Here is a 26,342-nt window from a genome sequence, read left to right as displayed (position 1 = left end):
TGCATCAAAGGCTTCATACCATCCCACACATTATACCAGAAAAAATAAATGATCATTGCTATCTGCAGTTAACTTGCAAAAAGGACAATGTAGATTTCCACTTTGCTACCACTTCTTCGTCTTGTCTTGGGTCAACAACTTCCCTTGAACAGCCAGCACACCATTTGACTATACCAAATTGCATGCTTTGGCCAATTTTCCGTGAAGTCTTCCTAAGCCTGTTTGTACTAAAATTCATCTTTTGGTTGTTAAAGCACTTTATGATTTCTATTATTCTGAAGGTGTACTAATATTATTGATAAGGGGGGAGGGAGTGGTTGCGGGGAAGGAGGAGCAGGGTCGCGGGGCTGTGCGGGCACACCGCCGCCGGTGGTTCACCGTAGGAGAGAGAGAGAAAATGGGGGAAGAACCCCGATGGGGGGAAGGAAGAAAAAGAAAGGGAGAAAGGAGAGAGAGAGAGGCCGTGATTGGTTGGTCAAAGTCGTGCCCCCCCCCCCCCCCCACCAACGGGTCTCACAACTGTTACTTTAAAAAAAAAATTTATTTTATTTTATTTAATCTTTTACTCTATAAAACCAACACCACTTCACCATTTTTATACAACAAAACACCATTCTTCTCCATTTTCTCTCCTCTTTCTTTCAAATTATATACCAAAACTCTATCACTTTTATATATAAAAAAAAAACATGTCATCCGATTCTTCTTCGTCGGAGGATTTAAATTATCCTACTTCTTCTGCCTCGTCTTCCTCCATGAGGCTACTACTCGACTCGGGATATTCCTACCGACGAATCCACGGATAGTTCTTTGCAATTTTTGCTTAAAGCACACAAATATCTTCAAGACACCGCAAGCTCTAGTGAATTCCGACCCCGTCAAAGTGTAGATCGTCGGCATGATATTGGTCTTCAAACTTTAATGAACGATTGGTTTGTTGAAGAACCAAAGTATGACGAAGTTTATTTTCGTCGCAAGTTTCGTATGGATAAAAGTATGTTTTTATCCATAGCAGACGACATTGAAGCAAACTTCCCATATTTTCAAGAAGGATACGACGCTCGAGGCAAGAGAAGTTTCTTGGCGACACAAAAGATCACGTCAGCCGTAAGACAACTCACAACCGGCAATGCACCCGATGAGTATGACGAGTACTTATGCGTGTCCGCAAGAACTTCACGTGAAGCTCTTGATCATTTTTGTGATGCTATCATTAAGTTGTACGGCCAAGAGTACCTACGTAGGCTGACTCAACACGATGTTGCACGCAAATTCGAGGCCCATGAGGCTAAGCACCACATTCCTGGCATGCTTGGTAGCATCGATTGTACCCACATCGAATGGAGGAATTGTCCTAGAAGGTTGAGAGGGCAATATACGAGAGGTGACTATGGTGTGCCTACTATTATGATTGAGATTACGGCGTCACAGGATTTGTGGATTTGGCATGCCTTTTTTTGGAGCGCCGGGGTCGAACAACGATCTCAATGTGTTGAATCAATTCGATTTGTATCTTCAAGAGATACTAGGAACGGCTCCAGATAGTTCATTTTCTGTGAATGGACGGGATTACAAACGCGGCTACCATCTTACCGATGGAATCTACAACAAGTGGGCGACCTTAGTTAAAGCATACCCGTATCCTACCGACCCAAAGGAAAAGAAATTCAAGAGGTTACAAGAGGCAGCAAGAAAAGATGTGGAACGCACATTCGGTGTGCTCAAAGAAAAATGAAAGATTCTCATTCGACCTCTCCGGCCTATGACCAAAGAGAAAATTGGTCAATATGTTTATGCGGTGTGTATTTTGCATAAAATGATCATAAAGCGTGATGGTAGGGCGATATCACCGGTTCATATCATGGATCCGCCGGTGGAAGCAATTTATAACGGTGATGCATATGATGAGATACAAGATGAGGATGTCCATCAACGTCTTCGATTCGACCTCACGGAGCATGTCGCGGCTCAAGATTTGCCATATCTTAATGAGTAGTTTGTTTTTTTTAGTATGTCGTAATGTTTTATTTTTTATGCAAGTCGTTTTTTTTTAGTATGTTGTAATGTGTTTTTAATATTTTTAATAAAATGTGATGTTTTATGAATGATTAATGTTGTTATTTTATATAGTTTTTAAAATTATATAGTATTAAAAATAAATGAAAAATAAATGAAAAAGAAATGATGAGGTGGAGATGGGGGAAGTGGCGCCAGTGATTTGGGGAAGATAGGGAAATAATAGAATAAAATGAGGTGGCAAAATTTTATTAGTTAGTGTTGGGAGAAGAGGGATGACCACTCCCTCCTCCTAATATATCCATCTCCCATTCTTAATCGTGTCTGCCACTTTCAAATCATGATCTAATCTATCATCTAAAGCAAGTAATTATTACACCATAAATTAATAATTAATTAATTAAATATTTATAATCTTCACTACCTTATAATTATAATCAAGAACCATTTTTATATGGCAAGAAGTAAATGTTAAATTAACAATCGTTTGTAAGTTGACTCTGACTCTTTTAAGAATATTTAATACACAACCATCCATTGCAATTTGGATTATGAATTTTTTTTTTTTACTACCTATACTCCATTAATAAGTAAACTACCCCACCTCCCTTTTAACACCTCTACCTTTAAAATGTCTTTTATGCCCTCCTAATTTACACTACCCTATTTTTTCTCCATCACGCTCATTACACACACATACGTTCATCTGATTTTCTCTACCTCCCCCCTTCTCTGATTTTCTCCCCCCATAAACACCATCCACCACCGCCCCAAATACCACCATCCACCGCCACAATCCACCTTCTATGTACGCTATCCCCCATAAACACCATCCACTACCGCCCCAAAAACCACTATCAAACCACCATCCACTGCCGCCGGCTTTTTTTTTTTTTTCATCGCCGCCGCCCCACAAACCACCATCAAACCACCGACGTTTTTTTCTTATTCCTCGCTGCATCGTGCGGGTACAACGCTAGTTCATCAAAATTTATTTCAAATGATTCGGTTTATAGTAAGTTTAAACAACACCAATATAAATACGCCTTTAAGACTAAAATCGTGCATGCCGGTAGTCTTATAGTATATATATGCATGGTAATTGTTCTTTGAAAACAATAATTAAATTGAAACCAAAAAACTTATCTTAGCTATTGGATTACCTATGGCTAGATTGAAGGTTATCATCTAATCTACCATTTTACATGTGTATTTTTTTTTAACACTATGCAACAATATATGTGGCTTCCACGTGGCATTTAATTACTATATTTTATGCGAATGTTTTGTTTAATCTTTTCAAAGTTTAGTTCTTAAATAATAAAAAAAAAAGGAAAGAAAGTTCAAAATGGTTAAAATGACATGTAAACAATTATTAAATGGACAAAAATAAAACTTTACATCAATAGATATCTTGTGTGAGTCACTACAGTTTACGAGACTAACTAATTAATTTGATTACTATTATACAGCTTTAATTTGGAATGGAGGTTGTCTCTGCAATTATCACTCCCTTTGTTGAATCGTTGCTGGTTCCCATTAAGAGACACTTGCGTTTCTTCTTTCACTCTAGAGAGTATGATAGAGACATGCATGCCAAAATAAAGAAATTGAGTTCTGCAGCAATTGATATGACGAACAGAAAAGATGAAAATCATGTGAAAAATTTAATGGTACCTCATCGTGTTGAAAGTTGGCTGGAAGACGCTCAAGTGATCATCGATAGGGAAGCCGATAATAATTCGGCGGATGGAAATGGATGTGTACATATGAAGAGAAGGTACAAAACTGGCAAACATTGCTTCGCTGTCATCAAGGATGTCGACGGTCTTATGGAAGAAAAAGAAAAAATTGCTTTGGATTGGACTAATGAGCAAATACCTCTTGGTGTGGTTAGTTCTGCCACCCCTCAAGTACTGGAAGACGATGTTACCCAAAACATTTTTGGTTCTAGAAAAGAGATATTTCAATGTGCATTGCAATTGCTTGGACCAGGTGATACGACCCAGTTGATGGCTCTATGTGGTATGGGTGGTATAGGCAAGACTACTATGATGGAAGAACTAAAGGCGGTTGTCGAGAATAGGAAAATGTTTGACCGGGTTGTAAGGGTGGTCATCGGGAATAGCACTGATCCAATTGCATTTCAAGGTTCTATTGCACAGTACACAGGTGAAAATCTGTCAGAAACAACTAGAGAAGCAAGGGCTGATCGTCTTAAGCAAAGATTTTTGGGGATGTCCCAAAATGGCAAGAAAAAGATTTTGATTATATTGGACAACCTTTGGAACATCGTTGACCTCAAAGATATTGGACTAGCGAGTCCTTTGCCAAAGGGCTTCAAGTTATTCCTCACATCACGTGATAGAACACTTTGCTCTCAGATGGGTGTTGAACCTAGCTCTATTTTGAAAATGGTTGGTTTAGAAGATCCAGAAGCAAAACAATTATTCTGGAAACCATTGGAACTTCAGATGGTGCTGTTGATCATCAACTCAATGAGCTAGGAGAAGATATTGTGAAGAGGTGTGGTGGGTTGCCGCTGGCCATAAAAACCATTGCCTTGGCTCTTACAGGTAAAACAAAGGGTGCATGGAAACTTACACTTTCACGTTTAAAGAGGCATAACCTTCAAGACCTTTATGCTGTTGCACATCACATATTTGAGATAAGCTACGACTATCTCAAAAATGATGATGATCAGAAAATTTTCATTCTTAGTGGCTTATTTCCCGATGACTTTGATATCCCATTGGAGGACTTGATGAGGTATGGATGGGGCTTGAAGTTGTTTGTTAATGTGTATAGTTTAGTTGAAGCAAGACAGCGGACTAACACTTCTGTTCACAACCTCATACGTGCAGATTTGCTGATTGAAAGTGATCGAAAAGGATGTGTCAAAATGCATGATCTTGCACGTTCTTTCGTCTTATCTAATATTTCAAAATTCAAGCAAGCTTCCGTTGTTAACCACAGTGACATGTCAGGATGGCCTACTCAAGATACACGGGACTCTTGCGAAAGAATCTTAAGCATAGGCATACCTGAACTTTCCCGACACTTTGATTACCCTGAACTTAAACTTTTGACGTTAATCATCAATACAGGCTGGATGTTCGTGAAAGTGCCTCTCATGTCTCCAGAAGATTTTTATACTAGAATGAAAAAACTTCAAGTCATTTCATATCGTAGTATCCTATATCCATCACTTCCAATATCACTTCAATGTGTTAGCAGCCTTCGTGTGCTATCTCTGCATTCATGCTCATTGATGGATGATTTATCTTCTATTGGCCATCTCATTAATTTGGAAATACTCAGCTTTGCTTACACTGGCATCGAGTACTTACCATCTACCATCGGAAATTTGAAAAACCTGAAGTTACTAGATTTGACTGAATGCGACAAGCTTTATATTGGTGATGGTGTCTTTCAAAACTTAGACAAGCTTGAAGAGCTTTATATGAGAACTTATAGTTTGAGCGACAGAGTTATTAGTTTCACAGAAAACAACTGTGAAGGGCTGGAGATGGTCTCGAAGAAACTCACTGCATTAGAGGTTGAATTCTATAAGAATATTATTCGGCCGAATCACGTGTCCTTTAAGAAACTTGAAAGGTTCAGGATATCTATAGGTTGCAAGTTAAGTCTCATATTTGAGAGTGATGCCTATTCATATGAAAATACATTGAAGCTTGTTGCTAGCTGCGAAGAGGTTCATGCATCTGAAATAAACGAACTGTCTGAGAAAACAGAGAATCTTGATTTGCAAGTGAAAGATATAAATCACCTTGAAGATGTTTTGATGCATCCTTCTCAATATTCTTTTTGCAATTTAAAATATCTTTCTTTTAGAAAGTGCGAAAACCTGAAATACCTCTTCACTGTTAACGTGGCAAGTACTTTTACTAATCTTGAGAGACTCATAGTTGAGTCTTGTGGTGTTAACGTGGCAAGTACTTTTACTAATCTTGAGAGACTCATAGTTGAGTCTTGTCGTGTTCTGGAATCCCTGATACGTGATGAGAATGGAGCCGAGGTGATTAAATTTCACAAGTTAAAGCATATAATTTTGGAAGATTTACCAGAGTTTGTAGGTTTGTGTGACAACATCAACATTGTAATGGAGTTCTCACAACTGATGTGGCTGAGACTTGGGTACCTTCCCAACATTACTTGCATCTTTGCTTCAAGCAATAATATATCCGAAACAACAATACCATTGTTGAATAAAGAGGTAATTTATTTTAATCTTGATATTTAATGTTTGTCTGTTAATACACTACGAATAATATTTCATTTAACGTGAACAAATTATAAAAGTGGTCATGCTTTTATATGTGTATAACTATAACTATATTGAAATAAAAGTGTTAAAAGTTTTATCCAAACTAATTTAAAAAGCTTGTCATACTTTTATATGTGTATAACTATGTGAGGTTTTAAAAGCCCCAATTTTAGGTCTGAACTTTAATTTTATATTTAATTTTGGGTAATTTACATTTTTCGTCCCTGAAGTTGGCACGTTCTTCACTTTTGATCCCTAAACTTTAAAAATTACAATTTTGACCCTAAAGTTAGCCAATTTTTTCAATAATAGTCATTTGGCCTTACGGCGTTAAAAAATGGCCGTTAACGTACGCACGTGCTAGACACGTGAGGACAATAATATCATTTCACTTTACACCGAGGGACGAAAAGTGAAAAAATAGCTACCTAAGGGACGAAAAGTGAAAAAAATAGCTACTTGAGGGACAAAAAATGAAAATCATACAAATAAATTTATTCTTCATTCTTTCTTTTCCCATCAACTTTTCCGATGGAATTTTCCGACTAGACATTTATTTCCCCTTTACCCCTAAGGCTCTTCAATCATCACCACCTAATAACAACCAACAATAGCCGCCACCGTCTGTAACCAACACGAGTCGCCGCCATCTGTAACCAACACCAGCCACCGCCACCTCCGGCCACCGCCGCCTATAATTACCACCAGCCACCGCCAGTACAATCAACACCAGCCACCACCGCCTACAATCACCATCGGCCACCGCTGCCTATAATTACCACCAAACACCGCCGTCTACCGTCACCTCCAACCACCGCCGTTTACAGTCACCTCCAACCACCGCCGTCGACTAGAATCACCACTAACCAACCGCCGCCACCTAGAATCATCACCATCCACCGTCCCCATTTCAATTAAAATCAAAATTTAGAAAAGAAAAAAAATTTACTGGCATATTTGAACTATAATTTGTTTGATTGGTTGTGTTTTGAATATCATAAATTTGAGTAAATGATTTTATTTGTGGTTTAAATTTGGATTCAAAGTCGAGTTTTTATTAGATATCATTGGAAAATAAATGTCTACTCGAAAAATTCCATCAGTGAAGATGATCGGGAAAGAAAGAATGAAAGAATAAATTTATTTGTATGATTTTCATTTTTCATCCCTAATGTAGCTATTTTTCACTTTTCGTCCCCCAAGTAGCTATTTTTTCACTTTTCGTCCCTCGGTGTTAGGTGAAATGACATTAGTGACCTCACGTGTCTAGCACGTGCGTACATTAACGACCATTTTCTAACGCCGTAAGGCCAAAGGACGATTATTGAAAATATTGGTCAACTTTAGGGTCAAAATTGTAATTTTTAAAGTTTAAGGATCAAAAGTGAAAAACGTGCATGCATTTTTTCTCATTTGAATATTGGTCAACTTAGTAATTTATAACCTTTTTTCTCATTTGAATAACTAATGAGAATGCATTTTTCAGCCTTACTAGAGAACTTATCATGATTATTGAGAATAGTAGAAAAACAAAGACAACCAAAAACCCTTAATGGCAGAGATTAGGTTCACTTTTAAAAAGCAACTCATAAGGTGATTTTCCAGCTAAGACTACAGAGGGTAACCTGTTGATTAAATAAGTAGCAGTACGAACACATTCATTTCAAAGATATAAAGGTAACCCCCCTTGAAACATAAGGGCTCTTGTAACATTAAGCAAGTGCCTATGTTTCCTTTCCACAATCCCATTCTGTTGAGGGGTATGCACACAGGATGTTTGATGTATAATTCCATGTTGATTCATAAAAGAGTTCTTTTTTGATTTAAGAATTCACTTCCATTGTCACTTTTGACAATCTTGATCTTCTTATTGAACTGATTACTTATCAAGTTGTAAAAATTCACAAAATTATCATAGGTTTCATCTTTGCCTTTAAGGAGATATACCCAAACAGCCCTGGTGTGGTCATCAACAATGGTAAGAAAAGACTTATAACCGTCTCTACTTTGAACCTTATAAGGACCCCAGAGGTTAAGGTGCACAATGTCACCTAAGGAATGTGTTTTATGATCACTTAAAGGAAAGGAATTCCTTATTTGTTTTGCCTTATGGCACACTTCACATGGTGAAGTGTCAGAATTATCCTCAAGATTAAGTTTGGTCTTTAAGGCAGTTAAGACAGCTTCAGAGGGATGCCCAAGTCTGTTATGCCAGATTTGATAAGACAAAAAGCATTTAAAACTAGCATTGTTGCTCACAAACTGATTACCTCTAAACATATTTTCAAAGAGGTACAATCCACCACTTTGATTACCACTCCCCATCACTTTCTTTGTTTGTAAGTCCTGAATAACACATTTGTTTTGATCAAAACCCACAAATGCTTTACTATCTCTGGTTAAACTATAAACAGATAAAAGATTAACACAGTACTCAGGAACATATAAGACACCAAACAGAATCACATGGTTACTTAGTCTAAGATCACCAATTTTTAAAATCTTGGCTTGAGTGCCATTTGGGTGTCCAACAGTTAGACCAAGACCAGAAATGTCATGAACATTAAAAAGATATTTTTCATTGCAAGTCATGTGAGAATTGGCTCCTGAATCACTAATCCAGGCATTTTCAAACTTGTTTGGTTTGTTATTGACATTTGCACAGAAGAATATAGAAAAGTTTGAGTTAAAAAATTGATTTGAATTGAAGAAATTACCTGCCATATTGGCATTCACACTTTTGGAGGGAGATTTATCACTTAAAAGACTCATCAATTTGTTGTATTCATTAGAGGTAAGGGTAACATTGGAGTTTTGATCACAACTGGAACCAGATTTAGATGAAACAGAACCACTAGAGGAAGGATCATTGACAACCACATTATTGTTAGACTTATAAGAGTAAGAGATGTTTTTCCTGGCAGAAGTATCTCTCCCATAACCAGGTGGATAGCCAACAATTTCAAAGCATTTATCAATAGTATGACCAACTTTAAGACATTTATCACATTTAAGAGAAGTGTTGGGGCCTTTTCTGAATTCAGAGGACCTACCAGAATCAAAGCTTCTATTATTACTAAAATTCCTTTCATTTCTGTTGAAAAACTTATTGTTTCTTTCTTTGTTATCAAAGGTTTTAGCCATGAAAACACTGTTTTGAGATTTTGAACTGCCATCACCAAAAGGAATACCCCTGTGTGACTCCTCCCTAGAAATAATGGCAAAAGCTGCCTTCACATTAGGTGAGGGATCCCTGGTCAGGATATTGCTTCTAGTGGATGTGTAAGTATCATCCAAGCCCATGAGAAACTGCATAAGTTTTAAAAGATTTTGATGTTCTTGAATTTCTTTTGCAGCATTACAAGTACAAGTTGGTAATTTAGTAAGAGCATCAAACTGTTTCCATAAAGAGTTAAGTTTATGATAGTATTCAGAAAGTGAAGACCCATTTTGAGTTAAGGAATTGATTATGTGATGCTGGTTAAAAGTAATTGATCCATCTACTTTATCATAGGTTTCTTTTTATTCTTCCCAGACAGTTTAAGCATTTTTTAAAAAAAATTGACCTAAATACAACTCTTAAGTGATAGAGCCAAGAATCCAAGATAGAACAATAGAATTACATCTGTCCCATTGTTTAGCAAGAACATCATTATCATAAGACTTTTCACAAGTGCCATTAATAAAACCCATTTTGTTTTTAGTTTCAAGAGCTAATTCCATTGTACAGGCCCATACTTTATAATTTCAGTGCCTTTTAGTTTAAAGTTAATCAGTGGAGCACCTGAAGTGTCATTGACATGCAAATAAAGTTCATCACCAAAGTCCAGTTTACTTATTTATGTACCCAACAGATCCATTACATCAAATGGATTACGATCATCCATAAACCAAAGAAAAAGACAAGGAACACAAACAAGAACCACACACAGAAAGATAAACAGAGCAAGAATCCCTAAAAATGAAAACTCAAGTGAGGAGCTAGATTCCAGGACACTCAAGTGCCTGGACAAGTATCACTAGAGATCCTCTCTTCTACCAGAAAAGGGTTAGTATAATAATCAGACAATATTTATCAGATAATAATGAAAGCAAGAAGCACTCACCACATAGAGAACATAAAAGAGAGGATCCAAACCTATAGGCCAAACTCTCTACACTTGAAGCTTTTCAAGCACAAAGCAATTTGCTACAGATAAGGTAGGAGAGACAAATTACAGTGGGTCGCCAACAGTAATTCCAAAATAATATCAGGCTAGGCAACAGAGAGATATTGTGACAGGAGATTCACAAGGAATCATTCACAATAATAATGAATCTACTACCAGAGGTAAGACTACAAACTTTTAAGAAAAAGTGAGACCCATACACGAGCAGAGAGGATGTAATCAAAGCAAATACTCACAACCCTAAAGAAAAAATAAAATATATATGTAAATAAAATATTTTAGAATCAATTGAAACAGACACTGATCTGAATCAAGAAAAGAAGATCGCCAATCACAACGATGGTTCTGATGGTAACACATCTATTATGGCCGTGTTGTTTGATGAGGCAGGCAGGACTGCTAAGTCCTTGGTAGAGGAACAGTTGGAGGTATGATACGATCGATCATATTCTCAAATACACATAGTCATGTAACGCTGTTCTAATTTGTTTATCTTTTGATATCCAGAATCCGTCACCTGATGCGGCGTGTTGCCCCCCGTTATTGAAGGGCTTATTGGCACTAAACATGTATTCATTTTGGTGAATATGAAAGCTTTAATTGTTCAAAGGTTATTGGGCCATCCTATGTTGATGGGGTGGCGTGTGTGAGGTCATCATCATCAACTCCCCTGAAACGTCCTGCTGCGATAACTACTCCTGCAAAAACAAGTGGCCGCAAGCTCCGGAAACTGTAAGTTGTTGCTTACATTATGTATTTGTCCAAAGATGGTTTATAGTGAGTTGTCTTTCATACAATCATTTCGTTCATCATTATTGTGGAAATTCCGACTGTGAAGAATTGGGTGTCCAAGGTCTTGAAGAAGGTGACAACCCCTTCAATGAATATGCAAAGCTAGGGTAAACCGAAGGCTATCGTACTTTTTTTCCTCATCATCATGCAACCTCTCTGACACTCATGTGTTGTGATATGATTGCAGGTTGATTCACTCATCTGAGTTGACCAATGATACACAAGAAGATGTTGCAGTGAATCAGGCAATACAAGATTCTCCATACTGACCCACTTGGGCTTATCTATGATTTCGTTTTCTTTATGTTTCTATAAAATTGGAATGGTTACATGGATGCGGTTAAAGCTTTTGCTTGGCTAGCTTTACCTCCTCCTATAACCAAGTCTTTACCCATTACGTTTTTTTTTTTTTTTTCGTTTGGTTTTCCCCGTACTATTTTGAATGTAGGAACTCGAGTTTCCGTTAATGATGATGGTTTGTCTTTTGATAACTATGGTGTTATAGTTTCCATGCATGCTTTTGGTTACTAACCCATATTATTGGGTCTGTAATTAAGTCATCGTATAACATAGTTAAGAAAGACGATGAGTCATAACCATACAATAAACAACTATCTAAGGCCTTTCACATATTGTCATCGGTTGTAGCATTATACACATGAAGGGTCTCTTTTAATGCAGAATGTCAGTTAGTTAATTTATGAGGTCCTGAATGATCATGTTTAGCCCTTTTAAAACATTTGTAACAAATTCAACAATAACCGTAAATCTGTTTACTTGCTTTATGTCACTGACCTACCATGCTACAAAATTTGTACTTTCTTAATGCATCAATGATTAATACAGAAAACGTAACTGCAGTTTTTTAGGACAGGAAGGTTCACTTAATCATGCATTCTTAGTTGGCTCTGCAGTTAAAGTGGCTGCTACGTTATCATCTACACAATCTTATAAGAATTTTGAATGTTTATAAGTATTAGGCTACAAATTATATCATTATTAAAAAGCCAAGTGCAAATGAAGATATGAAATATACAGAATACTTAGAATCAATCATTATATGTGATCATATTAAACAAATACTCATCTACCAAAGCGTATGTTTCACATCAATATTCATGAAGACCAATCCCATAAAACTCCCCTTAATTTATCTCATATATTATTAACGTGTCTTCGAAACACTCAAATTCAATATCATTAGATTAATGTTTATACATTGTTAATAATTGTAATTCAATTTACAAGTGACTAAATAGGTTTGAATACATCAAACAGTCTGTCTTACAAATGGTTATCTTTTCAACTTCTTACATGAATCTATCCTCCTAATAAAGGTTATATATAATGATTTAAATATTAAGAAAATGTTCTAATTCTAACATTCATTTCTCAAATAAATTTCTACAAAAATGAATACACATATGATAACCCATCGTGTGCTTGATTGTTTTCTTTGAATAAATGGTCTCCTTTACCGTCTTGATACCTAGAGTATACACCGCATAGAACTCATGTCCAGTGATTCACCATTTTTACACATGGGTCGTCAAATATAGTTTCTCTTCTTGCCTTTGGCAAGATTTTCACACATGCATGTGGTCATATGGTAACAGTACCAGTTGATCTCTGATCAATTGGTTATATCTATATCTATAAACATGCTAAAGTTGAATTTACTTAGATTTTTACTTTGGACTGTTATACATAATGTTCTTTGTACATATATTTGTGGTTATCAAATAAATTAACCAAGATGCAGGACATTGAATGATCGGGAAAAGCAATGAAGCAGTCGTCATTTATATAAAGTTTTCTAAGTAAATTAACCAAGTCGTCATTGTACATATAGTTTTCTAAGCACTATTTTGCTATGATTTATATAACCATCATTCAAGTTTGTTCACGTTATTATGGTTTTGTATGATGATATTTTATCATAAATCTACATGTCTGGTAATATATATGACTCATCTTTTGGTATCCTAATACATTATTAAAATATATATCGTTGTGTTACATGTAGTTCTACACGTTTTACAGGAATGACATCAAGACAAACATCGATAAACAGTCATTATAACCATCACTAAAGACATCAAACAAGTGAACAAGTTCGGTCGTGCATCGCACGGGCCTTCACTCTATTTATTATAATTTCCTTCTCAGCAAAATTTATCACACAACCGTTCTTTACTATTTTGATGTAACAATATATTAATACATATTTATGCATCCATGTCATGTTACTTCTTATGCATCCATGTTATGTTAAATTTATGCATCCAAATTTTGGTTAATTAACTTTTATGTCTCCAACTCATTATTTATGTATCCGAGACATATTAGTATTTAAGCATCCAAGTTATCTTTAATGCATCGAAAATCATGTTAATTTTATGCATCAAGTCATTTTGATTAAATTTTATGCATCCATGTCAAGCTAATGTTTAATTAGCAGCCTAGTTTAATATTGTAAAGCATCATAATTAAATAATCACCACGATCAAAGTGATATAATGTTTTCTTGAATTAGTTAAACAATTTTGAAATTAAGTGGATGCGAACTTTTTGAATGGTTACATGCACACACATAGAAACGTAGCATTCATTTTTCATTAGATTAACCGCTTGTCACACGTAATAACCAATCAGTTGATAACTCCCTTCTTTCTTCTTCTTTTTTTTTTTAACTCCCGCAACGTGTATCCATTTTTTCTACTAATTTTTCATTGCCTTTATTTAATTACCCTCTGTTTGGTATGCCTGAATGGCACATGGAAAACCCAATTCCATTCGGTTTAAAAATGTGTATTTGGTTAGGACATGGAAAAGGAAAAGCTCATTACCCACTTAATCACATTCCTTAAAAAAAGCCTTTTTTTCATTCTCTCTACTACCCCAGTTTTTTTTTCATTCCGTGAGTTAATCAAATAAAAAGACAACTATACCCCCAACCCACTCCACCCATGTTCTTATTAACCAACACAATTCTCATTTTTCGGTATCTGTTGCACACCTTCTTCTCCATCAGACCATCACATTCGATTAACACACTTTCAAGGTATTTTTAAGTTTAATCAATTTCTTGTTTCTACATGATTATTATCAGCTATTTGCCTATGTGTGAACTAATAATTTTCTTGATAGTATTATATGCACATTAAGTGTTCGATGTGTCAATGAAAAAAAAATTACAATCGATGGTGAGTTGTTATTATTTGTTCATTATTTGGTTGTTTTGTGGATATTTGATGACAAATTTGTATTTGAGAACTTGAAAGTAGCTACTTCCACATTTATTGTATTTTACCTGTATACATGTCAACAAATCATGTTTCGTGGTGTAAATTTAAGATATTTTTATCTTTTATTGCAGTTATGGCTCGACTTAGAATAGTTAAAATGAAAAAAATAAGGAAACTTGCGGCATTTTGTTCGTTATGGATACAAATAATGAGTCTGGTTGGTTGGTATTTTCAACTTGTGACCACTATTATTGCTGTACGAATATATATGTGTCCTCTTAGACCTCGCTACATAATGTTTTTCTCACCGAGACAAAGATTTATGCATAGACTAGTGTATAAAAGTAATACGACTTGTCATTGTCAGCTTAGAGTGAATACACCAGCTTTTGTTAAGCTTTGTCATATGCTTGAGATTGATGGCAAGTTGAAAGCTTCAAAGTATCTCCAAATAAATGAAGAAGTTGCCATTTTTCTCTATGTCTTGGCTCATCATTCAAAAAATAGAGAGTTGGTGTTTCATTTTCGACAATAAGTAAACACTTCAATAATGTATTAAATGCCATTGTACGATTAGAGAAACACTTATTTCAGAAACCCGAGCCCATACCTGAAAACTCAACTAATGATCGATGGATATTGTTCAAGGTATATTACTTCCTAAAGAATCCAAATTATGGATGATATTTCTAAACTAGTTACCAACTCGTTTTTAATTTGGTCATAGGGATGTCTAGGAGCAATAGACGGGACACACATTAATGTAAATGTACGAAAGCGAGATAAACCTAGATACCGTAACCGAAAGGGTGACATAACAAAATATGTCCTTGCTGCCTGTTCTCTTGAGATGCTATTTATATATGTATTACCGGTTTGGGAAGGGTCTGCTGCTGATGGCAGAATACTTCGTAGCACAATGCCTCGAGAAAATGGATTAAGAGTTGCTAAAGTTAATTATTATCTTGTGGATGTCGGGTTCACGAATGGAGAAGGGTTCCTTGCACCATTTAGATGGACGAAGACCAGAGAAGGCTGAAGAATATTTTAACATGAAACACTCGTCTGCTAGGAATGTGATTGAACGATGTTTTGGGGTTATAAAAAAAAGATGGTCTATACTTAGAAGTCCATCATTTTATCCCATTAAAACACAAAATAAAATCATTCTTGCATATTGTATATTGTACAATTTCATACGCAAGGAGATCCCAGATGATCCATTTTGTAATGGGGAACTTAGTGACGATGAAGAACAACATCATAATCTTGGATCACGGGTGGAGCATATAGCAACAGTTGGAACTTCAAATGAATGGACAAGTTTTAGAGCAAATTTGGCCACTTCTATGTTTAATGCTTGGAGATCTAGGCATCACTTATTTAGGAACACTACAAGAAAAACTGATATTACCGAAGGCCAAAATCCGTCCCAAATCCGTCCTAAATCGACTTTAGCGACGGATTTCAGACGGATTCTGGCCGTTCCTAAAATTGGCCTCGAAAATATTTAACGACGGATTTTGGGACAGACATAAATTTTACCGACGGATTTACGACAGACATATTTAACGACGGATTTGGGACGGTTTAATTAGCGACGGACTATTTTAACGACAGATTTGCGACAGGCTTTTTTCCGACGGATGAATTTGCGACAGATTATTATTTAGGGATATTGGATTACCGACGGATATTTCCGTCCCTAATCCATCACTAAAAGTTTTTTCAAAAAGGAAAAAATATATAAATACAGTATACAATACTGTAATGTAGAAACAATTACATTTATAAAGGAAATCAAATATGAACCAAATATAAAAATCAAATACACGAAACAAGAAGTTTAAAGAAATATAACTTTCCAATTAACAAATGCTACTATCATTATACACGTCCAAATTCCATTACATAGATAAAAAAAAATCAAATAACAAATATAATAAAAATGTAAATAAGTATCATAGATCTAAAAAAAAATGGAAGAAGTAGAATACAGAGAAGGGAAAAAGTAGATCTCTTTGGCAACAATGAAGATCCATAGATGCCAACTCGTTTTCTTGTTTATCCAATGGAGTGTTATTCGGTCATGGGTATTAGATCCGCACCAAAGTAACAAAAACTTTTAGATCTATAGCAAAATAAATATAATTAGATCTAACCAAGAAATAAATCAAAATGTATAATAGATATTGGGAAACAAGATCTGATAGACTTGTAAATATATATATATAGAGATGGAATAAAAATTCGTATTCAAGAACTTACCTTGTAAATACATACCTTGTAACATAAACTCATGTGCTGCCACCACCATTTCTCTAACGTGTATTTCTATTCTCTACCCTTTATTCATTTAATAAATAGAATGGTATTAGATAAACTTTGGTGGTGGTGGTGGGTTGTATATTGATCAGGGGAAAGAGGGGTTGGTTTGTTTTTGTTAAAAGTGATTGTGAGCCGTAGGATTAAATTTTGGAGTTGATGTACTTGCCACTTGATTATGATCCGTGTGAAGGGTTTTCATTGGTTGAGGGTTGAGTAATACAAATAGTACTATTCCTAATAATATAGTCGATAGTTATTGTAAGTTTGTAACAATAGTCAATAGTTATCTATATTTCTTTATAAAAATTATTATACCCTTCATTTTTAGAAATAGTTACACAACAGTTATATGTGGAATTATTAAATTACCCTTAATAAACATCCACTACGAAATAGTTTTTATAAAATACCAAATTTGCACTTAATCAATTAATTTACACTTTAAACCTTTATTTTAATAATTAACACTTTAAGACCTTATTATCTAAAAATAATCACTATCATAATAAATCAATCTACACCACTTGACACCGCCACCACCACCAATAGTATCATCTTTAAATCTTGATCCTTTATTTTCATCTAAGAGTCAAAATTACCCTAACATGACAAGAGTAACTTTTAGTTTTTATTTATTAAAAATATGTTTTCAACAAAAAAAAAACATAAATGTTGATTCCTAAATACAACTATATCACTAAATAGGTACTTATATGTGAATATAGATGCTCGTATACTCGAGAAAACGCAAAATCGCATACTGGTCCGTCCCTAATCCTTCGCTATTAGGGACGGATTAGGGACGCGCAATTACTTTTTTATTTTAAAAAATACATTTTCGAAAAGAGGTCATAAACTTTCATTCCTAAATACAACTATATCACTAAATAAACATATTAAAAAAAATAAAAAGTGTAGAAACCCACACATCCTTGTGAGTTTATCTACAAACACTTACGTTCGAGTATAAAACTACATATACGTGCGCTAAGTTAAAGGTGTATACGCATCAAACAAAGCGAACAATTATGTATATATGGTACCATTAGGACTCAATATATATAAGAACACTTAATACGTACTTATATGTGAATATAGATGCTCGTATGCTCTAGAAAATGCAAAATCGCATACTGGTCCGTCCCTAATCCGTCGCAATTAGGGACGGCTAATTATTTTTTTATTTTAAAAAATACATTTTCGACAAGAGGTCATAAACTTTCATTCCTAAATACAACTATATCACTAAATAAACATATTAAAAAAAATAAAAAGTGTAGAAACTCACACATCCTTGCGAGTTTATCTACAAACACTTACGTTCGAGTTTAAAACTACATATATGTGCCCTAGGTTAAAGGTGTAAACGCATCAAACAAAGCGGACAATTGTGTTTATATGGTACCAATAGGACTCCATATATATAAAAACACCTAATACATACTTATATGTGAATATAGATGCTCGTATGCTCGAGAAAACGTAAAATCGCATACTGGTCCGTCCCTAATCCGTCGCTATTAGGGACGGATTAGGGACGGCCAATTATTTTTTTATTTTTAAAAAAACATTTTCGACAAGAGGTCATAAACTTTCATTCCTAACTACAACTATATCACTAAATAAACATATTAAAAAAATAAAAAGTGTAGAAACTCACACATCCTTACGAGTTTATCTACAAACACTTACGTTCGAGTATAAACTACATATACGTGCGCTAAGTTAAAGGTGTAGACGCATCAAACAAAGCGGACAATTGTGTATATATGGTACCATTAGGACTCCATATATATATATATATATAAACACTTAATACGTACTTATATGTGAATATAGATGCGTGTATGCTCGAGAAAACGCAAATCGCATATGGGTCCGTCCCTAATCCGTCGCTATTAGGGATGGATTATGGACGACCAATTATTTTTTTATTTTAAAAAATACATTTTCGACAAGAGGTCATAAACTTTCATTCCTAATTACAACTATATCACTAAATAAACATATTAAAATAAAAATAAAAAGTATATTAAAATAATAAAAAGTGTAGAAACTCACACATCCTTGCGAGTTTATCTATAAACACTTACGTTCGAGTATAAAACTACATATATGTGCCCTAGGTTAAAGGTGTAGATGCATCAAACAAAACGGACAATTGTGTTTATATGGTACCAATAGGACTCCATATATATATAAAAACACTTAATACGTACTTATATGTGAATATAGATGCTCGTATGCTCGAGAAAACGCAAAATCGCATACTGGTCTGTCCCTAATCCGTCGCTATTAGGGACGGCCAATTATTTTATTATTTTTAAAAAAAATATTTTGACAAGAGGTCATAAACTTTCATTCCTAAATACAACTATATCACTAAATAAACATATTAAAAAAATAAAAAGTGTAGAAACTCACACATCCTTGCGAGTTTATCTACAAACACTTACGTTCAAGTATAACTACATATATACTGACTCGGTTGAACATGTGAACGCCACAAACAAATCGTCCATTGGTGCGTAGATCGTAACATTAGAAATCTAAATGTATAAATACACTTTATCGTTACTTGTATATGCAAATCGTTACTCTTATAGTCGAAAAAATAAAAAAAGGTATATTTGGTCCGTCGCAAATCCGTCCATAATAGCGACGGATTAGGGACGTAAAGATTTAAGTCCGCCATAAATCCGTCGTTAAAAAAATAGATTTGGTCCGTCCCTAATAGTGACGGATTAGGGCCGGCAAGTTGAAGTCCGTCGTAATTCCGTCCCTAATGGTGACGGATTTCCGACGGTCCTAATCCGTCCCTGATACCGACGGATTAGGGACGGCAAGATGAAGTTCGTTGTAATTCCGTCCCTAATAGCGACGGATTTCCGACGGTTTATATATCTGTCGGTAATCTGTCCCTAATCCGTCGTAAATGTTTTTGTATGATTTTTATTGGTTGTTTGTCTGAAATCCGTAGGAAAGCTGTCGGTAATTTGGGACGGAATTTTTTTCCGTCGGAAATCTGTCAGTAATATCAGTTTTTCTTGTAGTGGAATGATGATTAGTTGATAATTTTGTTCTCTTTTTTCTTGAAACTGTTATTATGAGACTCTAAGTATGTAATGCTACTTTATGCAGTGTTTTTTAAGTAATTGTTGTATTTACTAAATAAAAAAGGTGTGTTTTTAGTATGTAATGATATTTCAATTTATGTTTTGATATGAACTACATCATTAATATTACGTGTGAAGGCATGGAATCACAACCAGAAGGTAAAAGGGGTCCAGGAAAGAACAAAAGAAAATGGAATGACATAGAAGATGAGAAACTGTTGGCAGCCATGATTGATGTGATAAACTCGGGATCTCAATTCAAGTCAGACAATGGTTTTAAACCTAGGTTTTTCAAAGAACAAAAGAAAATGGAATGACATAGAAGATGAGAAACTGTTGGCAGCCATGATTGATGTGATAAACTCGGGATCTCAATTCAAGTCAGACAATGGTTTTAAACCTAGGTTTTTCAAAGAACAAAAGAAAATGGAATGACATAGAAGATGAGAAACTGTTGGCAGCCATGATTGATGTGATAAACTCGGGATCTCAATTCAAGTCAGACAATGGTTTTAAACCTAGGTTTTTCAAAGAACAAAAGAAAATGGAATGACATAGAAGATGAGAAACTGTTGGCAGCCATGATTGATGTGATAAACTCGGGATCTCAATTCAAGTCAGACAATGGTTTTAAACCTAGGTTTTTCAAAGAACAAAAGAAAATGGAATGACATAGAAGATGAGAAACTGTTGGCAGCCATGATTGATGTGATAAACTCGGGATCTTAATTCAAGTCAGACAATGGTTTTAAACCTGGGTTTTTCAATGCTGTGGAAAAGCAACTAGCCGTCTTACTTCCCAATTCAGGCTTAAAGGCGAAACCACATATTGAATCATGAATTAAGACTCTAAAAGGTGACTGGTCTGTTGTGCATGACATGCTAGAATGGAATAACACGAGTGGTTTTGGATGGGACGAGGAAAATCATATGCTTGAAGCACCCCAACCAGTTTGGCAAGCATATATTCAAGTAAGTAGTATATTATAACGCAAGATAATTTAAAAATATATGATAATCATGTATAACGATAAGGAATTAGCTCATGTGTAGAGAATATCTCCTAAACTATAAACCACAAATAATCTGTTATATGCAATAGACTCAGGTCAAGGTAACTAAATGTTTGCATGTAATATAATATCATTTTCTTTGCTGGGCCTTAATTACAAAAAACATGACATCCAAAGCATTATCCTTACAAGAAAAGCAAGAGTTAATATTGTCAAGTTTTGAAGTACTCTTATACGTTTTCATACTTGCTTGAATTTTTATTTTTTTTTTTATATTATTGGTTTGTAAGGTGTACAAGAATGCAACAAAATGGAGAGGTAAAAAATTCCCTCATTACGTGGACCTTTGTTTGGTGTTTGGAAAGGATCGTGCAAACCGAAAAGAAGCTCAAACAGTTGCAGATGTTGTAGTAGAGATGGACACTGAACAAGAACAAGATAGTGATGATGGATTAGAGGAATTGTCATTTGATCCACCGCCGAAAACTACTACATCGGCTCCTCCTCCCTTACGAGAAGAGTCATCTAGTAGTCGCCGAAAGAGGAAAAGAAGCAATACATGGGAACCTCTTGTTAACAGCTTGAAAGATTCAGCTGACATAGTTGGTTCCAAGATAGAAGAGGCAACAAAAAGCTTCACATCAGTGTTAGGAATTGAGAGGGACCGCGAGGAGCTTCGTAAAAACCTTCACGCAGAGATGAAAAAAATGGATGGGTTGACTTCCCGTCAGTGCAACAAAGTTGTATGTATGCTTTCACGTGACGAGGACTTGATGGTAATCTTTTATACAATTCGTGATGAAGACAAACTCGAATGGGTAGAAGATGTGCTGAACGATGATGCTTGATGATGTTTGACCTTAATTGATTTGAAGAGTTTACGAATTTTCAATTTGAAGTAGCATGCCTTACACTTTATTTTCCAAATGCTCGTTAGTTTGTGTTTTAGGTGGTTAAGATTTGAGTTTGTTTAAAGTAGTGATTTACTTTTGAAACATGTCTTTGAATCTTTTCAAAACCTTGGTATTTAATCTTATAATAATTTTCCTGTTATGCTGTTTACGTAAATGTGATTGTCTAGTGTTTATAATTCTGTTTAATGAATGTCTATGAGTATATCTTTTGTTACGGTTACATCCATATATTATATTTAGTCTACATAACAGGGATATTATTGTCATTTGTCATCAATTCCATTCCATTCCACCTTATATTTTAGCATACCAAACAATGTAAACTTAATGATGGATTTCATTCTAAAAACCAACCAAACGTTTCGATGGTATGGTAATTATATATTCCATTACCTATGTCATTCCATTACTACGTCTATTCCATTCCATCGTTATTCCATTGAGTCCAACCAAACACATCTTTACCACTACTTGAATGAATAATTTCAAATATGTCATTAATCATCTTGACATTTAATTTTTTCCATCCAAAGATCATAATTTGTTCTCACTGTTCTTATTTTTACGTGTTCTTATTAGAAAGTTACCATATATATATATATATATATAATTATATATAGGGGAGTCATTTAATAAAAACTAAAATAAAATAAGAACAAATAAGAACCAATAAGAGAATTCCAAATCATCAAACATTAAAGAAAGGTAATTAAGACAATTGTAAAATACAATTTATTTATGTTTTTTCCAAGCAGTTTTGATTCTATAAATTTAACCGCCTTTACGGCTTGCATATCACTTATGGATTATTATATCCAATACATACTGTATCACTTACAGATTATTATATTCTATAAACTTGCATATTACCTAACGTCTCAGCGCCTTAGCTATGACCTCTACTTTTTTTATTTTTCATTTTTTTAGATTTTTATTTTTCTAAACAGTTCGTGTAATAAGTGTTTACGCATCGTTTGTTTTCATTATTTTTCACGTACCATTAAATTTTTCCAACATTAATATGTATTTTACAGTGCTTCAATTCGAATAAATTAAATTCAATTCATAATCTATACTTTGGATGCATTGTCCATTTTCTGTACAAATCATCTTAACCACATGGATGCACTAGTCTTTCATATACAGATGCACAAGTTTTATATAAACATGCTGCATAAGTCGTATATATATATGGATGCATAACTCATATACATGCACAAATCTTATATAAAGAGGCTGTATAACTCCTAAATGTGGATGCATAACTCGAATTGGAAAAGGCGATGGAAACTTGGAACGTGAAATTGAATTTGGAATAACGATTTAACAGACGCAAATATTCGATCAAATTTGAATAGGCAGTTAACTTTATATAATCAAAAAACTGTTTGTAAAATCATATAATTAATTATATTTTGTAATTATCTTAATTACCCTTTTTAATGTTTGCTTATTTTCAATTTTCCTATTGATTCTTAATATTTCTTATATTAATTCTATTCTCATTGGACGAGCCTCCTATATATATATTGGGTAGCTTTCCAGTGAGAACATGTTGAAAATGAGAACAGTGAGAATAGTTTATGGCCATTGGATGAAAATAATCAAGGGCTAAGATGATTGAGGGTATTTTTGAAATATTTATTAAAATTAATGATGAATGTGTCTTTTTACATCTATTTTAAAGGACATAAAAGTAATTGAAAATAAAGAAAAATAAAAACAAAAATCGAAAATATTTATGCCAGATTACACCATGTTCATGGCGGTTTCCAATTAGTAAAAGTAGTTACATCACGTTCATAGTTTTATTGTAAACTACAAATTGGATGAATATTTATATAAAATAAAATAGAAAAGCGATTGAAGATACGTAAGAAATTGCATCAAACTTTTACATAAGAATGTCTGATAGAAAACTATTCGTATAGGGAAAAAACATGCATCCTACTTTTGAGAATTAAAAAGAGGTCAACCCCATGAAGAACTTTTATACAAGAACTCAAGTATTGAAATTTAACATTATGCATCAATGCATCCATTATTCTTTTAATATGACTTATGCATCCTTTTTAGAGTTATGCATCCACGATTAAGGAAAATTTTGCATCCTATTTCATATCGGGTTGTGCATTAATTCTGTAAGAAGATCTACGGATCAAGTTATGCATCCTAATTATATAAGAGTTATGCATCCATTTGTTTAAGAAGTTTTGTGCATCCAAGGAACGTAGCATTCAAAATCACAGAGGACGAATCGATTGTATTCGAATTCATGCAAATCGAACCCTTATTACACCTACTATTAAGAAAACTAAAATCGAACGGTAACTTCTTCCAAAAATTGCATGACATTAGTGAGCGGATCATTAGATTTTGATTCCCATGAAGCATCCATTTATATATATAAATTATTTGTAAAAAACGTGAAATCAAAAAAGAAAGAAAAGAGTGTAATGTTGATTTGGTAAAATATACATGTGAATATATGCATTCGTTCGAATATAAGTTAAATTTGAATAGTCGGTTAATTTAGTGAATTAATAACTGCTTGATAAAATGTATTTGTAAATTGTCTAAATTATCCTTTTTGATGGTTGATGATTTGTAAGTGTCCTATTGGTTCTTACAAGGTTCTTATTATTTGTTTGTTCTTATTGGATGACCCCCCTATATATATATGGTAATTTTTCGGTGAGAACAGATTTAAAATAAGGACAGTAAGAACAAAGGGTAAAATCGTAATTTTAATATGGATGGATTTTTTATTTATTAAACTCTCACTTTTCAATTAATTTGAAAATGTAACCACACTTGTACGTGAGGAACTAAAAACTTCCATCATTTAAATTAAAACCATAAAGTTTTTAAATAACAAAATTTATATCATTAGTTATTTTATCTTTTTCAATTTTGTAGAATAAAATTATGGATGCATAAAATTATAAGGTTTTTTTGAACGAAAAAAAAAATGAAATAATGGTGGATGCATAAAATTAAAGTTATAAATAATGGATGCACAAAATTATAAACTATAGTTATGGATGTATAAGGTTTTACATACACAAACAATGGTGGATGCATCAAATTTATGGATGCACAAATTTATAATTGTAAATAATGGATGCATAAGGTTTTACATACACATAAAATAATAATGAATGCACCATATATATATATATATATATATATATAAAAATCTTAAGACTAATAATTTTACACATACAATATTTCCTATTATAGAACATGGCTATATAAAAAGTGGATGCACCGAATTCTGAACATACATAAAATACAAAGGATTTATAATTCAACTATCATGTATCTGTCCATAAAACAAGATTTACTAGAATTTAAAAATAATAATATTATTAAAACATTAAAACTGGAAAATAACATGGAGTCATGGACATGGTTGACGGTTACATACTTGCACAGTTATAGGAGTAGTTCTTTTCCCCCTTTTTTTTTTAACGTGTAAATCCTTTTTTCTTTTCTCCCAATAATACCTTTTTTGATAATATTTTAAAACTAAAAATTTATTAAAATTTGTAACCGTCAGATCAAGTATTAGAAGGCCTAGATTTATTTTTATTTTAATTTCTTTTACATTTGAATGCCTTTCCTATAGATATATATATATATATTAAAGTATTAATACTTTTTGTTTTTAACTAAGAATTTGTATACAATATTATAATAATGTGTATGATGACTATCTAACAACCACTAGACTAATAAGATCTTATATATATCTATCTAACTTTCATGCTTTTTTAATTGGATATAGATTGTACAAATGGCAATGCTTTTATTATTTTTTACTTCTTTGTGTCTACAATTATGTGTAACTTTATATATGTTTCTAACGATAATTATTACGGGCATCTGAACCAAAATAAATTACCTCTTTTTGGTTTGTTAAAGAATTGGTAAGGTTTTGATTTGAATATGAAAGAAAATAATAAACAATTGTATAGAATTAGATATAGATGTAGATAACATAACAAACAATTAAAAGAAAACTTTATATAATGTGTTATTTTTATAGAGTCATGTGAACCAAACTTTACCATCTAAACGAAATATTAAACACTTCGCTAAGTTTGAGAATAATTTATATAATGCTACAAACTTCATATTAGTAGACAATAGTTATAAAGTTCGTCGACATCATACAATAACTGACCTTAAAAAACAAGATAAGTGAAGACGATGAACTTTCGCAGGAGGACTTTATTCACATTTTACGGACTTCTTACGGCTTAGAGAATTCGGAGATAGTGGAGATAGATGGTCTAAGAAATATGAAGAGCTAACGGGATGCTTATATACTAAGTTCTATGATTTATATTTAAATAGTTTATAAATCAATCCGTACATCGTATAAGTATTAAGACTAGTACATATAATAATAATAATAATGATAAAAAGAGGTTGATATTTATAGCCTTTTGC

General features: G+C 33.7%; 2 protein-coding genes, 1 long non-coding RNA gene and 1 pseudogene across 3 annotated transcripts; 3 read left to right on the top strand and 1 right to left on the bottom strand.

Moving 5' to 3' along the window:
* Positions 1-921: 921 nt before the first annotated feature.
* Positions 922-1,735, top strand: LOC122604215. Its single transcript, XM_043777109.1, has 2 exons — positions 922-1,361; positions 1,432-1,735. The coding sequence occupies exons 1-2, from the start codon at positions 922-924 to the stop codon at positions 1,733-1,735; spliced, it is 744 nt and encodes a 247-aa protein (XP_043633044.1).
* A 1,765-nt stretch (positions 1,736-3,500) lies between these two features.
* LOC122604214 (disease resistance protein At4g27190-like) lies at positions 3,501-6,280 on the top strand. Its single transcript, XM_043777107.1, has 2 exons — positions 3,501-4,360; positions 4,444-6,280. Exons 1-2 carry the CDS (start codon positions 3,501-3,503, stop codon positions 6,278-6,280), a joined length of 2,697 nt encoding a protein of 898 aa, XP_043633042.1.
* A 10,078-nt stretch (positions 6,281-16,358) lies between these two features.
* Positions 16,359-16,915, bottom strand: LOC122602532. Its single transcript, XR_006324302.1, has 2 exons — positions 16,782-16,915; positions 16,359-16,644 (listed from the first exon to the last, which is right to left on the bottom strand). It is a non-coding gene; the product is annotated as an uncharacterized LOC122602532 (long non-coding RNA).
* Positions 16,916-20,097: 3,182 nt separating this feature from the next.
* Positions 20,098-21,818, top strand: LOC122604213 (annotated as a pseudogene).
* Positions 21,819-26,342: the final 4,524 nt, after the last annotated feature.

The sequence above is a fragment of the Erigeron canadensis genome, chromosome 6 (genome assembly GCF_010389155.1).
Source record: "Erigeron canadensis isolate Cc75 chromosome 6, C_canadensis_v1, whole genome shotgun sequence".
In the NCBI taxonomy this organism is placed as follows: Eukaryota; Viridiplantae; Streptophyta; class Magnoliopsida; order Asterales; family Asteraceae; genus Erigeron; species Erigeron canadensis.
The sequence above is the reverse complement of the archived record's forward strand: the minus strand, read 5'-3'. Positions and strand labels throughout refer to the sequence as shown.

Coding starts and splice junctions, on each gene's coding strand:
- LOC122604215 (XM_043777109.1), top strand. CDS start 922: ATGAACGATTGGTTTGTTGAAGAACCAAAGTATGACGAAGTTTATTTT. Junction 1,362..1,431: donor TGGAGGAATTGTCCTAGAAG/GTTGAGAGGGCA, acceptor ACGGCGTCACAG/GATTTGTGGATTTGGCATGC.
- LOC122604214 (XM_043777107.1), top strand. CDS start 3,501: ATGGAGGTTGTCTCTGCAATTATCACTCCCTTTGTTGAATCGTTGCTG. Junction 4,361..4,443: donor CCTTTGCCAAAGGGCTTCAA/GTTATTCCTCAC, acceptor TGGTTGGTTTAG/AAGATCCAGAAGCAAAACAA.